Source organism: Pezoporus wallicus, unplaced genomic scaffold, assembly GCF_028554395.1.
Source record: "Pezoporus wallicus isolate ANWC-B61680 ecotype Strahan unplaced genomic scaffold, APGP_CSIRO_Pwel_v1 contig_8047, whole genome shotgun sequence".
Taxonomy (NCBI): Eukaryota; Metazoa; Chordata; class Aves; order Psittaciformes; family Psittacidae; genus Pezoporus; species Pezoporus wallicus.
Window position 1 is genome coordinate 3247603 of NW_026639548.1, and position 16565 is coordinate 3264167.

Genomic DNA, 16565 nt, shown 5'->3' on the forward strand with positions numbered 1-16565 from the left:
CAACAACTTGCCTGGAAGCTAGTCTTCCTTGTCTGGAAGACAGAGTTAAACCTCTCTAGAGTTCAGTCAATGGGTCCTGAATATCTGCCAAGTCCTTCCTTCTTTTGCTTCTATAAGGTTATTTAAGATGTTACTAATGGGGAGACAGCAATGCATTAGCATTAGATTTCTATTCACTAAAAACCACTGGCTGCCAGCATAATCGACAGACAAACTATCAAAAAAATATCTGCATTTTTACTCTGTGGAATTGATTCTATGTCTCCAAATTGTTATGAATAATGAAGAATGGAGTTGTGCCAATTAGATCACCATTTGCGTGAGGACTGAAAGCTTGGCCCCATGGAAGTCAGCAGTTCTACTACCGGTTGTAACTAAATTTGAATTTTACCCTTTATATTTAATGTATCTCTTTACAAAACAGTTTTGAAAACACGCTCCCTCCAACTGTCTGACTGTAGTGAATTTCAAGTTCTCAATCGGCAAAATTATATATATATTTTTAAATAGGGTCAGAAATAATTTGGGCATTTTGGTTCTAAATCCAGCTTCTTGCCATTTTAAATGCTGCAGTTTATTTCTGCCACTTCAAAACAGCTTGACCTCATCAAGAGAGATTTTACAGGACCCATGTTCACAGTGGGGGATTAGAGACTGGTGGTACGTTATTCTTACATTTCTGTTTATGATTTTAAACATAAAAGCAAGTAACATCTGAATGTTGGCTTTCCAGTAACTTTTTTCATAACATTTAAATACATATATATCTGTATTAACACTGTACAAAGAAATCTGTTTTATAGCAGAAACCCTGAGAGTTCCTTAAATGTAGCACAACTCTTGCTATAATCCACTACCACATGCAAGGATGCTTTGAGGATGCAGTCACTGATGAGGAGCTTAAACAAGAGGAATCAAATCAAATTTAAAAATTGTGTTCACATCTGCAACAGAACTCTACATCACTGGGCCAGATTTGATCACATCAAATATAAACCCTCTAATTTTCCCTTCTCCTCCTGTGACGAATGTTCAATCACAGGCAGAGTGTGAAGCAGCATAAGATGCTGCAGTTCTGTTAAATAGGATGACTGTGGGATTCAGTTTGGGGTTTAAAGTCAGCAAGATTTTTCAAACTTTATTGCTTGGTATTGACTGACTTCCAACTGCTGGTGCACTGTCCCTTGCAAGCAGAAATTTGTAAGAGGAAAAGCAGATGCTTTTTGCTGTAGATTGATAACTCTGTTCCAGTCACCAGTGGTTATTTTCTTTAAGAAAGAGGTAATTTTATAGATAGACTAAGTGGAAGCTGGCATATAAAGTTACCCACATATCCAAAAAATAAAAGTCAGCAACTAAATTCAAACTGAAAGAAAACTTCACTTGCATAATTCCAAAATCATCCAATAACTTCATGATGGCCTCACTCCTCTTGTAATATCCACCTCAAAGGCAAATAACTCATTTACAAAGAAATCTTGAGGACTTGTTTCATGACAAATGACTGATACACAGGGAAGTATTGTGCCTCCAAAGGCTTAAGTTTGTTCTGACATGGAAATGAAACCATCTATGAATTTGAGCTTATTACAGTGCAATCCTGGTTTTTATAGCAGGCAATCTTCAATGTGCTTAATAAAAAAAAAAAATCTATATTTTTTGTTCCTGTGCTTTTCTAGGTTTTCAGAATGGATTCCTATGAGAAAATAAGTCCTGCAATGTTTCTGCTAATAACATTAACAATACAGAACTACTGCTTTATTGTTAGAGATGCTGTATATCATTGTAATGACTACTTGTATTTTTGTCCACGAACAAAAAAATCAGCTGCAACTTTGTTTATCTCTCATTTGAACTCAATGGATTTCCTGTATTCCTTATAGCAAAGATTTAACTTGCATAACAAAGTACTGAACTTTGCTTTGCTTTCTAAATTATGAAGACCTGGATTTTTATTTATTTTTTTGTTTAATTGTGGTACACTCTAAGAGTCACAGTTTTCATAAGATTTTATTTAAATTTCACTGGCAAAGTCCATCCAGTGAAAAATTATACCTTTGTTCTGCAGATGAGGGCAAAAGTCATTGGTTTTCCTCAATCGATATATAAATTAGTCAACACTTAACTTGCCATAAAAATAAATTGCCTGCATATTGATTTGTCTCTCTCATGGTAGCACCAATATTTGTGTTGAAACAGGAACTGGTCATACTCCCATTTTAATTTCCTACCAGTAATAATACTAAACAAAGCTTGGGGTACAGCACACTGCTGGCCAGGCAAAAGACAAGAGAGTACGATGATGTTCAGGTACCTTTTAGAGGCTGGAGCTCCACTACCTTATCAAAAGCTTAATGAAAATTTTCCTTAACCTTGTCTCTGTCTCCTGAAGCTGCAAGAGCACTACCAGCACTTTTTCATCATGGGAGAACAGTTACGAGGAGACGAGTTCTGTCTCTTCCATGCACTTTACCATCTCCAAAGTAGTACCCAAGAGAGCACCTCCCAGACACGCAGGCTGCACTTACAATAATGAATAATGATGCTCTTACATGACTCCTGGTTTTGGAGATTTAAGAAAGTCGTGTAACAGAATATGAAATGGGATTAAACGGGAAAAGCTGATAAAGCTTCACTGACTAAGCACTCTAGTGAGCAAGTCATTGTGGGGTTCTGCTGGGCAGCATCCATTGCAGAAAGTAAAAGAGCAAAAGCAGAGAAATGATCAAGAGATTAGTTGGTCAAAAAAAAAATGAGGAAAGCAGCAGCTGTTTGAATGATTCAGTGTAATAATATGGGAGGAAAGATAAGACTTAATGGTCAAGCAGACAACTCCCCAAGTGCTACGTTTGTTAAAATGAACCACATGGAGCAAAGGAATGAGATGGAACAATGCTACAGTAGTAACTTAGCAAAGGGCTCCCCCCCCACACTCCAAATCAAACAAGTCTTTCCAGTGGCACTTGCCTTAACTGTATTTGGGGAAACCAGCTACATTAAGAATTTCCAGTCTGCATCTACTCTTCATGCAAGGCCCTCCCACAGCATGTAACAGTCAGTGGCTACACCATTTCTCCCTCTGTTGCCTCTTCTGACACTTGCCAGAGTATGTTGCATTTGTGTTTCAGCTTTGACATTCATCTTCTCTGAATTTCTGCCTGTGCTGGAATTTCTTGGCTCATACAAATGAAATGTTAGTTCTTCTCTAGCTGCTCCTGCTACGAAAAACCTCTTGCGAGAAACAATTTTTTTGAGGATAATCATTTTACAAAATGTACTGTTGCTTCATACCAAAACATCTGGAAGGGTTGAGATTAAGCTTTCTTCAGCTGCAAACTATCATCAGTCTTATCATCCCACACACACTGAAGGTGTTGGATGAACTACTGTCTTTGGCAACAAAGATAACAGAAATCAGCTAGAGTTGCTGAAGAGCAGAGCATCATCAATTTAAAAATCAGACAAAAAATGTGTCTTCTACCAAAATGTTCCTGAGTAACAACTGACTGTTGTAACTTATTGTATCAACTTTTGCCTATTAGAAGGCTTAGTTCACACAATTTTTTGCCGATAAATGCTTATATTACAATGAATACTACAACCTATTGTGAAGAAATAATTCAAGAAATATGTCTTTAATGTAACTTGACACCTTTACACTCATGCAGAAGTCACATTTTCAGCTGTAATACCACTGGCTAAATATGAGCAACAGTTAGTATGGTTGATCATCTTAATATATACCTTGCTTTCATTTTGATCCTCCTTGATGGGCTGAGAGTGTTCCAGTCTATAGAACAACATAGACTACCACATACTACAACCTGACCCAACCAGAAGGTATACTGAGGGAGCAGGTAAGTTCAGAGGAAAATGTGTGTTCACATAGAATATGCTGCAATTACAGGAAACACTAGCTGTCAAGAACATAACTTTCTGGCATCACAGCCTTTGACATAGTTTTTCAGGTAAGGTATAGAAAGAAAATAATTTGTACACACACAGAACAAGCTTCCCATCCTTGGCACAGGTAAAGGTTTACTGTAGTGTGACTAACTTTGAACCAACAGTATAAAATATTTAATCATATTTTAAATACAATTATTAATAGAAGAGCTTAACAGAGTGACAACAAGAGATCTGAGCCTACAGTGTCAAAGTACTACGGGTTCTCTCTCGTCTTTATCTCGTACTCTAAGCAGCAGGAAGGAAGTGACAGTCACTAAGAAGATCTAGGAATGTAATTCTTCAATATGTAAAAAGTCTCAAGCAAAAGGGGCCTCAATGATCCCATAATATCACAAGGAAAGCTATCTTGTATCTACAGAGAAAGAAAATGAGAATTGCTTTTCATCCCCAGGTTTGTCACTGTGTTACAATAGTGGACACAGTGGACAGAGAGAGCAGATAAGCATTCCTCAGAATGGCAGAAAGAAGAAAACAATCACTTAATGTTCTTATGTAAAAACATTATTTTAAATCCTTGATGTAGTCTTCTTGCAAAACAAGCCATCTAAAGCTGTTAATATTTTCATAAGATAAAACAAAAAAGAGTAACAGAAAGACCAGTTTCAGGTATTGTGGCACAGTAAAAGTTTAGAATAGTAACAATTAAAACAAAAATAACACTGTAAGCAGCAAAATGTACATGTCTGTCCTACCCACAGGGAATCTTTATAAGAATTAAATAAGTAAAATATTTATCCTGTGAAAAAAAATCGGATGCCTTTTTCATCTTGATACACAAGAATTTCTATTTTAAGTCAGTAAGCCATTTTCCACTAATAGAAGCTTGACTAGAAGATTTTCTTCCTCTTCTGTCAGTAGAAAGAATTAGTCCCACGAGAACTCAGCTTCAAGCCTGAACATCAAAGCCTAATGGCTGTAATTACTACCGTCCTCTTTTTACATCCCCTCCAATGGAGGGGAGTGCCTGCTCTCCCTAGTGCCTGTACCCATGAAAGCAACAGTGTATATATTAACCATGAGGAGAATTCCCAGCTCCAGTTTGACCTCCAGCCTGTCCCACAGGCTGGGCACCCTTCTCTTCTGTGTACTCTTCCCACTGCCCCATGGTAATTCCTGCAAAAGGAAGCATTAACAAGCCATTTATAAATACTCCCTGCAGTCTTCCCTAATTGATTAGGTATTAATATTGGTTTGTATTGCTTCATGTTTCATACAGAAAGAGGAATTTAATCACCTCAAGCTCCCAAAAGCTATATAAAAAATGCAGACCATTTCAGAGAACCCCAGAGTATCCTTGCTTAAGGGAAGATTTAACTAACAGTAAGTCAGGCTGTGGAATGATAAATGCTCTGTGAAGTTTTGATTTAAGAGGTGATACTCAGTTCACAGACATTCTCTTTGTGACCGTTTCCTAAAATAGACATGTTTTATTTTACACCCTTTTGTTTTCTGTTACTTAATGACTGGCACTTTTCCTATGCACACTAGAAAAAAAAAAGGATTAAGATGTTATTAAGCTGGGCCACGCATCACTACAACCACTATAAGAAACCACATTATTCTCCTTTCACTCCTCGCATTTTCATACTTGTAAAATCCAGTAGATGCCATCAGAGCAACTATAACTTTATCAAATCAACTGAGTAAAGTCAGACGCAAATTTAAATTTTAATAGAGAAAAGCCATTTGTTTGGACTTGCTGTTTTTTTTTACTTTTTCTTGCTACACTTTCCTCTGAGAACATTACGTGGAACAATCTATAAGAATGAGATCAGTATCCACTTCAAATGTTTCTCTCATTAGCATAAGCAAACAAGCAATATTTTAATGGCTGAAACAGGTTTCTAAACCAGATTTTATGCTCTTGCTTTAGTCTTTACATTCGATCATAATCTTAGATAAATAGGTTGACTTACTCTTCATTTTAGAGTACATGCTTTAACACAGTGATCTTGAACCCTGAATTTCTTTTACATTTTAAATTCTACTTTAATTTCATGAGCAATCATACTCAACTGAATGAATCCACTTCAGAGAGTGAAATAATATCTAGCAAGATAGAAAGGACCTGTGCTTTCTCATCCAAGTAACAGGATGTTGACAATTAATAAGATATAAAAGCCAGTAGCAGATTAGTACCAGAGGGAGTAAGGAAATGACAAGTCCTCTGCCTTTCAGAGGGGTTACCTTCTGTGCTTTATCCATCTCCTTTCAGGGTTGTATGCCTAAGAGCAAAATCTAGCCCAGCTGTTACCTCCATACAGTTTATTGAACAAAGTTTAAGATCATGCTCACTACATTTAGAAATACTTCCCCCTTATAGTTAAAACTCTCAGAACTTCAAATACAAATGTATTTATGGACTGATTTCAGACAGCACTAAGCTACTTTTCCAGTGCTGTTAACACAATGGAATAAGTTTCCCCATTTCCCAAAATGATTTCGAAACATAAAATACAATTTAAAAACCACCACTGACCAAAGCCAAGTCACACCTGAACAGGGGTTAACACGGTAAGACCTGAACATTCCTCAAAATGGAAGTAGCTGTATAAATAGCACAGAGGATAATGGATGGCTGCCCATCAACACATTGACAAATAGCGTTAAGAGCTCTGTAAGAGAAATCAGCCACCCCTCTAATGCACAATATAAAGCACATACTGCTGTAGGTAGAGTCTGAAACTACCAGTCAATCTGTATCTATCATAAACAAAATACATTAGACATATTCATACCACAATTCTACCGATTAAAAGAGTATGAGGCAGCTGTTAGATACAAAATTTCTGCCTGTACACCAAGACCTCAGTGATCTTCACAGCGAAAGCCAACATGCATTAAAAAAACAAACACACACAAAAAAACCACAACACAGGTTTGCTTAACAGCCTACCAGTAAGTAATCATACTAAAGCATGAGGAGGTACCTGAATAAATAAAGCAAAGTACATTTTATAAATGATCTACGCAAAATAATCTTTCCTTCCAAGTGCCCGCCTCTAAGAGTCCACTGGGGACATTCACAAGAGTCCTTAGTTTATAAAACTGTCAGCAAAACAACACCTTTCATTTCTATGCCTTTGGGTTTTTTCATGTATTTGTTTTCTGTTGCCTACTCCATCTTTATCAGAAGCTTAACAGGAAGAAGAGAAACTGGCTTGAGAACAGCCACTGAGAGAAAAATATAATAAATATTCAGGAGAGATGTTTTCTATGAGACATTTTAGAATTGAAATCTTTCTTTTCCATTTCCATTCAATGCTGTAAGTAGGTCACAGATGCTGCATGCCCCATGCCAGCACCTGAGAGCTGCACACAACTACTCACCATTCCTCTGTCAAGACAAAGAAATGCCTTCTTCTTCAAAAGCAAATCAAAATCAGCTAGTTTTCCAGTTTTTTACTGGAATATGCTGATTTAGTGAAATTGAAATGTCTTATCAAAATTGGTCAGTTTCAATAAAATTTGTCTCCATTTTTTTTCAGATTCTTGTGTTTCTTGTCTCTTGTTTCTTAGGTTCAGAATGCTCTGCTCTCTAGAAAGGGTAGTTCACACTAGAACTGCTCCACTCCTATCCCAGGGGATGCTCTGCCCATCATACTTGTGTCTGCCCTTGGAGGAGAACTTTCTCTGGGTTTATTCATGAAAATATTCAAAAACACCTCAGCAATATGGGGATTAAGACCGAAAGCAAAAGCCATAAATGAATTCTTGGTTTTGGAAGCTCTAATGAGAAAACAGTAATTTATACCATCCTACTGTAGCCTGCACAAACATTCACAGAACAATACATATAGAAAGGCCTAAAGCTACACCTGTCACTTCACCTTTTTCAACATGTGCACCGATCAGCCTTGTGCAGTGATGGAAACTGAAGCCACTGAAGCGCAATGGTTGGAAAAACATAATACTGTAGTCACAAATGCCATCTGAATTGCAACTAAAAATATGGAACCATTTGCCTTACCAATTTGTGGGTGAGCTGGATGGTAATAAGAGGAGATCCTGACAGACTGTGGGACAGCTTGGGTAGAGGTTCCACTTTGACAGAGATAAGGTAACTCGCTGCTGAGATCATATAACCTTTATAGGCAGTAGCTTCAGCAATCCTTGGGAAGAAACAAATATATTAAGGAAGTATAACAACCACATTTTTCTAGTTCACCCACACCACCACTAACACAGAACCTCCTTTTTCCTTTCAAGTCAATGAATTTCCAGCAAAATCTGGCACCACAAGATGCTACAGGACTAGAAACAACACCAAAAAAGTATAGGGAACATCTTTAGACATTAGGGCACTTGAAGTTGTAAGTACTCCTTCATTCTACTCCTCTTTTGCAAAGACTTATAAGCCTTGCTGAAAGTGCCTTTGATAATTAGGAAGAATTCTATGAAGTAAGGGATGTAAGAAAACACTAACCAACCAAAGTGAGAAGAAAACTTGAAGGGGTTTCATGCTGTCTAATTAAACACACATATTAGCGTTTAAGACAGATAAACTCATACATAAAGCATATAAACATACACATAGGAATATATTTAGAAGTATTTCACAGCTTTACTTTGATAAATCGATTATGTCCAATATGGCTCATTAGAGAGTAAGTCAGGTCACGACACAAACAGATAAACTAATCTTCCAGGTAATGCTTTTTTTCTAGGCTAAAGTAATTTTGCAGTACCTAAGGACCCTTTTATTTCTGCTTTCAGCTTAAACTTATGACTTTGGTATTTTTGCACATTTAAGAGTAACTAAGGAGGATAAAATTTTTTAAATTATTAGTAACAAACTGCAGAATTAAAATGGTCACCGTCATCTACCTTTTGATTATGGGAACGAATGGTATTTACTATGAGAAATATGAGCCAAGGCAAATTAACCATCAGCATGCGTTTTCAAACATAGCACACCACTGGGAATAATCAGTTTGCAAATCGCATTAAAAACCACCTTATTTACATCTGCCACCACTTTGCAATGGTTTCTTATTTTCCTCTCAGAAAAAATAAGGTAGTCATGTCAAACATTAAAATAACTTCATTCAGTTCCTCAGCAAGGTAAAATAAAACAGAACTTGTTCAGCACAAACCCAAGCACCAGTTCTTAGTTCTGACACATCAGTATCAGAAACCCAGTAACCAGCATGTGAACTGAATTTGTTCATCTGAGTACAGAATTTGGTACTGCAAAGTTAAACTGAAAAGTTTAAGTATATATAGAAGGACTCAATGTTAAGTAAATGTAAAGACAGGAAGGCAATCCGTGACAGCTGAGATGCTGCATCTTTCCTTCTACTGTCATAAAAACAACAGAAAAAGAGACTGGAAAAGACTGAGAGAAAGTGTAAACTAATATACACACCCCAGTGAAGATCAAATAAAAACAAAGTCATACTAACTTGAAAGTGTAATGATTTACATGAATGGCCTTGCAAAATTCCCTGGGAAACTCCATTGCTGAGAAGTATACAGCTTTGCATTTATCTTATATGCTAACAATTTCATTGATGCAGCATCTAAAACAAGAGGTCTTTAAAGCATTGCCTGGCATTTTTTTTGTTATAAAATTACCTTACGGGTTTCTAGGATTAGTGTTCAGATTCTATCTAAAAAGGGTTGTTATGTTTTCTTGCCCGTTTCATTTAAGTACTTTATCTTTACATGTGTCAGGAGAAAAGATGTAATTTCCTTTTATGAGACAGATTAAAATTATGAAATTCTAATACCAGATCTGAAAAATGGAGAAGACAGAGAAAGACAAACATGTCACTATGTGAATCTATTTTATTACAACATAAAACATCTAATGTAAGCTTTAATCTCTCTCTAGTTAATGACTAGATGTCCTCAGTATTGCAGAATCAGGCTTATGGCTCATAATTTATAGTTGATAATATGACTGTTATAAAGGTATATCGGTAAGGAAATAAGCTCTTACAGCATGAGGGGTCTGAGGTACTTACTTGGTATCCATAGGGTTGATATTATGAAAGAAATAATGCATATTGTGGTAAAGCAGGCCAACAATGGTAATCCAAGCTGTGAAAAAGGAACAGGGGTTATTCCTCAGAGCAACCGTTTAAGCAAGAGAATTCTCTCCTAGACCTGAAACTCCATGTTAAGAACCTTGACTCCTATAGATTTTCATGTCTTTCCTGTAGCAGATTTCTGATGATTCTTTCAAATGAAAAAGTATTAATATCTTACAGTACAGCACAGGAGACATCAAAAGCACAACAGAAGGATGCCTGCCCTGTGCAACTATACTTCAAAAATAAGTTGTTAATCAGTGTCAATTATTAATTCCCACACAGCACTAGAAAGGGTCGCATGACATAGCAGAGTATGTCTCAATGGTAGCCACAGCAATCTCAAAGCTACTTTGCAACCACCTACATTAACTGGCAGTTTATGAAACTCAAACATGGGTGACTAGTTTCCACTTTGGTCATCTATTTGCTGCCTGCATTCCAAATATTTATGGGTTCTCCAGCATCTGAGTGAAGAGACAGACATGTATTTTCTAAGTGTCAGCCACACAGATGTCTTTTACTATCCCTATTGCTGGGTTCCAAGTGTTTATAGTGTCAACTATTTAAAGTGAAATAATAAATTTTTACATTAGATCAGACAGTGCAGAAGTGTGGCCTGAGGGGTGAAGTACTCACAGTGAGCTTTAGCTGAGAAAAAGTTAAAATTTAATGGGCTAGCTCATTTCACGGTACCAAGCACAATTATGTTCTGAAGGAAACTTTAAGTGGGAAAGGAAAAAAAAAGTCCTCTCACATGCTATTTTTGACATTACAAGTTGGTTTGCCATTATAGTTATTGCAGCCTCAAAGCACCTGCAGTGAAGTCTCCAGCTAGAGCCCCCTGCCAGTGCTAAGAAACAAGGCTGCCACCACAAATCAGGTAGGCAGTTCAGTAGTTATTAAAGTATTTCTCACTGCAGCTTATTTGCAGCTAACTTTGCACTTTCTGAATAAGGACCAACTTCCCTTCAACACAGGAAACTGCAGAAAAGTCTCTGCAGTGTAAATTCCATGGGCTGGAATTTAGGGCATATAAATCAGATTTTCAAAGATTTGAGGACGCAAGTAGATGCTTTTCTTTAATAGGCTCCTTCAATCCCTGATTAAAACATAGATAATTAACTTCAAACATTGTTATCTTAGGGTGTTGACTAAAGCTTCCAATTTCTGCCATATCTTGCTTTTGAGATTATTTTGAGTATTAAATTTTAGCTGAGGTATGGATTTCCAAGTCCTGCTTTTTGCCTTGACTGTACTTTACATCTTTATTCTACTTCTGTAGCTGCTGTTGGTTAAACCTGTCATTTTATAGTTTAATCTTATACAACATTTTAAGAGTGATTTTGCATGAAGGGGTAAGTAATACCTGAGTTGACACCTTGGAATTTCTGAAAAATAACCAGTTCAGATAATGAAAAAAGTGGAGTTTTTTTTGAAATTATGGCTTCTCTGCTGCAAAAAGATGTCAAAATTAAACAGCTTCAGTATCTGTGGCCCAGCTCTATTATTCAAGATTAATTCAAGTAATATGAAAATTCTATTACATCAATCATTCATTCAAATGACAGGACAGCTGCTGCTTCTTCCTAGCCAGTATGATCAACAGCAATCTGATTAGTAACTTGAAAAAAATAAAGCATGCAAAAACCTGCTTTCAAGCAAAATCATTTATGGATACCCTGTTTGCATGACTCCGCTCCTCCCTCTAAATCCTCCCTTTACCTTTTTCATGAAAAGCTTCACTGGGAATGGAAATATAACTCTGTCCTCGAGATGGAAATCGATAGTGGGACAAATTCAGCATCTGAGGATGAGTCTTGATCAAGGTGTAATCTGTGTAATAGCCCAAACAAACATATGATTAAATACATAGCCTCTACAACCTACTTGACTATTTAACTAGATTTCCCTAATAGCTAGTACAGCGGCCTCAATTTAAAACTCCAGGTATTTTCAGAAAAATAGAGTAAATTCCCCAGGTATAAAATTGCCTTTTATACCCAGCTCCTTTATGACAGAGAAGGTGGTATGCACATTGTTAATATACCATGGATCACTTCACCCATGCTCAAATGCTAAGCTTACCAGGGCAAGCAAAGCAGATTGATAACACACTCTTCCACTGACATTTGAAGACATTATTTCAGACCTCCACTGCTCCATTTGAGAATGCCAGTATTCAAGAAAGTACGTACCATACATTAATGGTACTAGTGAGTGCTTATTATTTGCCCCCTCACACAGGTCCCAGCAAGTCAGAACAGAATGCCAGGACAGATAAATTACCTTTGCTACCTGTAGCATCCAAAGACACTGATGAAACTAGGGGGCTAGGACACTAAACAGCAGTAAAATAAAACTATCCTAAAAGGTCAAAACTATTCCTACTATTTGCAATCTCTTGCAGAAACATTCAAAATTAAGATTTTTTTTTTAGCATTCAGATATCTGCAGCTTTGGAATGCTGCATAGGAGCTCTAGGTCCTTTAACTGCCTATTAGTACAGTATTACTAGATTGATTTCATAGAATTTATGTGCTAAACCCCTCCCCAGTAACCTCAAAGAAGTTCAAGAACAGTCAGAGCAGATTACCTGTAGACTAACTGCACAGTCATATTTCTACAACTGAAACACTGTTTTGTATTCAAAACAGGAAATTATCCTTTTTCATTTCCTCCTTAATGTTGGGAAAAGGACAGGCTACGAAGCACAGAAGCATTTAGGACATCCATACAGCCCAGAGAAAGCACTCTTGCTAAATCCTACCTGCCACAGGTGATGTGCCCTCAAGAGTTGAAGGTAAGGAGTTTTCATCCAGATTGCATGTCATATGAGCCATCACACTGTCAATAGTTTGAATTAGACTTCCAAATATGTAAAAGGTCTGTAGGAAAATAAAATAGAAGGCTTTACAACAAAAAAAATGCAGTTCATAGCACAAAATATGAAGGTGCCATGTTGAATTCCAGTGTGCGCCATCGTTCAACCATCCAAAGTCAAATGTGACTTTCTCTACAACCTTTTCCACATAAATTGTCCCCAATACAAAGCCACATCCCAAGAATTTTAGGCTAAAAAGTTAAGCCAATTAGCTATCTTTTGGTCTTAAAGCATTTTAGACTTCAGTGAGACATTGATTTATTTTAATCTCTCCCTCTCAGTTTAAAAGAGGTCTGAAGACTGTGTTCCCTTAAGACTGGAAAAAAAAAATCCCTCAGGAAATTCCTGGGATCCTCCTGAAACTATTTCTCTGCACTCTAAAAGGCACACTAGAAGAGAAAGAACACTGAAACAAGCTAGTTTTTCCTATATTAGTTTTAATCTCTTTCGAAGCTTCAATTCACTACACAGGCAAGCACTACCACACATTTCATATGCATTGAAAATATCAATCTATAAAGCAAATATAAACTTTTAAATACCTAAGTTCAGTGCTAAAAAAGGAATTATTAAACACTTTAGCAACAATATCTGTTCTATTATATATAATTGTTTCATTTATTGTGAAATATGTGGAAACAGAAGCAGTTAAAGTTCCCTTATTTTAACCCTCAAAACCGTGTTATAAAAGAAAATGATGTAATTGTTCTGTCTGTGGTTCTTTACTGAAAATATGAAAGTAACATGTGAGAAAGTAAGTCAGTCAGACTGCTAAAAAAGTCTTAACAAGATTAATAATGCAGGCAAACAGTTTCATTACTATCCATGTGAAATTATGCAGCTGAACTCTTGTCTTACCTCTTGTACATCACTCCAGTTGGGCAATAACATAAAGTCTTCTATGACTTTTAAAAATGCCTAAAAAATAAATAAAACTGTATTAATTTGATTCTTTATTTATCAACTACATCTCCTGGTAAAGATCAAAGGCAGGTATCTGCTATGAATTTCTTAGGTTTAAGATTATAATCCCATTTTGATTCAAGTCACAGGTTCATCTCCACTTGCCAGCACTCTTGTGTTCTGTACAGTGACATTCTAAAGTAATAATTTATTTATTCAGAGTAACACCACTATGAAACTCCCAAATTGCAATCACTAAACTACAGCCGAGGTGACAACACTGGAACTAAGACTGAAGTGAGATTATTCTCCATTTTATCTGAATTTATACGACATCAATACCTCTTTCAGCCTTAGAGAAGTAGATATATCAACAGCATTTGGTATATATCTGGGTCACATCACTTGTACAATTTATTATCTGCTTAACTTTTACATGTTAAAATTGGTTTAGAGGTCCAGATCTGTCTTAGTGGGCACTGTTCAAGTGCTCAACATGATACAGTCCCTGTCCTAAGAGGTCTCGCTGCTGAAGACAAACAGGAGGAGAAGAGAGCACACAAAAAAAAAAACACACCCAAAACCCACCAACCAAACAAAAAAACTCAAACAAAACCCACATCTCCTGCTTAAACTTCTGTTTAAATGCCTTAAAACCATCAATTAAATATCTAAAAGTTCCATTAAGAAACAGAGAAGAAAGCTGCAAGAGTTTTCTGAGCATGATTTTACAAACTGTAATATATAGGGCAGTACTAGAGCTTTACTACGTGAGCTTACTTTCGGGAAGCACAAACCATGCAGCCCCTCTCGGACGTTCAGTATGGAATTCTACCTGGCATGTACAGAAGTTATCCAAAACCCAGAACCCAGCCCAGACTGCCCAGAGCATTCAGTATTTCTTTTCATGTCATAGCATCCCGAGTTACTCCAAAAGAGGTGTGTTAGACACTGGAAAGGGGTAAAGCAGGAGCATGGGAGCTATTGAGCAAAGCAGCATTATTACAGAAAACACATGACATTTATCAGAAGCAATGCATAATGAATATGTGTCAGTAATCAGAAAGTTTACTGCATATCACTTAAATCTTCTCATGCTGTGAGGCATATGACAATCAGAACAGATAACTTTACTGAAAGCAGCATGTGGGCTCAGTGTCTGTCTCTCAGGGAATTAGCTGCAGACAATGCAAAGCCTAACCATCAGTCAGACAAATGACAGAGTCTGCATGTATGATCAGAACTCTCTTGTCTTTACTTCCCAAAATAGCTTTGCTAAAGATAATCATGTCCCACATTTCTGTCTGCAAATCACTTTCATGGCACACAAAGCAGAATCAGATAGCTTGAATGAGCAACAAAATGGCAACTGAAATGATGTGGGAAACAGGTATGATATGTGACAGGATGATGCTCCATTTTCAATTTAGAGCAAAAGGAAACAATGTATTAGAGCTTTTTAGAAGGGTTTTTGCAACATATCTAACTGATCCACGAAATCCAAGCTTTACAGTTTGCAAATGCTAAGCTTTTAACACAAACTATCAATTGCTGTCCATGTAGTTTTCAAAAGAATTTATTTATATTGTTTGCCTGAGTAAATAATCCTTGTCACCGTAGTGTTACCACAGGCTTAAAGCAACAATCACCAGTGAGGCCAGAGCTGATTATTGTAATAATAGGTTTCTAGCCTGCTGAAATCATGGAATTAGATGCCCATCCTTTTACAGAAAGCTTACTTTACCTTAGCAGAAAACTGACCTCTTGTCCTCAGCTCAGACTGCTGAAAACACCTTCCCCATGCACACACTTTGTGGACTAGTTTAAACAAAAATAACTCAGCTAAGCTTGGGACCTTATCTTCCCAGGAACCAGTTTCAGGGGAGATCTGAAATATGTCTTCACAGGAGTCCTGGCTGTGACTGGAAACCTGTGCAAGATAAAGCTATTGACTCACAAAAGCTAGGAACACCACCAGCATAGACAGGCACCCTCCCACAGTTTCTCACTTCCAGACCTGGCAGAGCAGGATGCATGCCTCTGACCCTTCAAGTCCAGAAAAAGAAGTGTATGACTTGGTGAAAGAGAAGTCAGAGGAGAGGCATGACTTGCCTCTGCTTACTACAGAGGCCATAAATGCCAATGGAAGGTTGGGCAGACAGCAGTAATTAGTAAATTTTAACCTTCTAAGGTTAAAGTGACTCAAAAAAGATAAGAAAGATAAGTGATAAGAAAGTGAATCAAAAAGATAAAATGTTAAAAGATTATACTTGGGCAGGTAACCAGGGCCAGATTGAAACAGCTTGCTATCAGCTTATGTATGCTTCCTTTTTGCTTCTGTCATTACTCTGACTACAGCGTCTTGTAGAAATAGGCCCAATGCATTCGGTAATATCCCCAAGAAATTTGAACTATTTTCTCTGGTTGAAATTCACCTTCTGCTACTCCTTAAAATAGCTACCACTTTTTTCACATGTTTTTTCTGCAATCGCCAAAAACTTTTGAAGCTGCAGTTGAAATTCCAGCTTCTGGAGAAATTTCAGGGTTCTGGAGAAATTTCTGGCTCCACACATAGATGTGAAAAACACTTACCTCTGTTAGGCTCAGAGCAGTACTTTCTGACAAGGATTTGTTGGGCAAGCTGAAGGACATGTTCTCCAGGTAGGCCAGCATGGTGTCAGGGGAGCGGAAGTTCCCTCTCTCCTCAGTGAGATTTGTTATGATGGGACGATAGGCATTAGTAGAGAGCTACAAGAGAGATACAACTCATCAGA

At 37.1% G+C, this 16565-nt stretch overlaps 2 protein-coding genes across 5 annotated transcripts in view; one reads left to right on the forward strand and one right to left on the reverse strand.

The window, feature by feature from the left end:
- ADGRD1 (adhesion G protein-coupled receptor D1) overlaps positions 1-16565 on the reverse strand; it is a 140521-nt gene that overhangs the window by 105465 nt on the left and 18491 nt on the right. For all 3 annotated transcript variants that reach the window (XM_057414921.1, XM_057414922.1, XM_057414920.1), the window contains 6 exons: positions 16384-16539; positions 13747-13806; positions 12775-12892; positions 11730-11840; positions 9939-10014; positions 7940-8081 (listed from right to left, as the gene is read on the reverse strand). In XM_057414921.1, the coding sequence (XP_057270904.1) occupies positions 7940-8081; positions 9939-10014; positions 11730-11840; positions 12775-12892; positions 13747-13806; positions 16384-16539 (663 nt within the window). The remainder of the gene's footprint in view (positions 1-7939; positions 8082-9938; positions 10015-11729; positions 11841-12774; positions 12893-13746; positions 13807-16383; positions 16540-16565) is intronic.
- Positions 2439-16565, forward strand: part of STX2 (syntaxin 2) — a 70360-nt gene continuing 56233 nt past the window's right edge. For both annotated transcript variants that reach the window (XM_057414927.1, XM_057414926.1), the window contains exon 1: positions 2439-2448. The gene's annotated coding sequence lies outside the window, so the exon portion shown is untranslated. The remainder of the gene's footprint in view (positions 2449-16565) is intronic.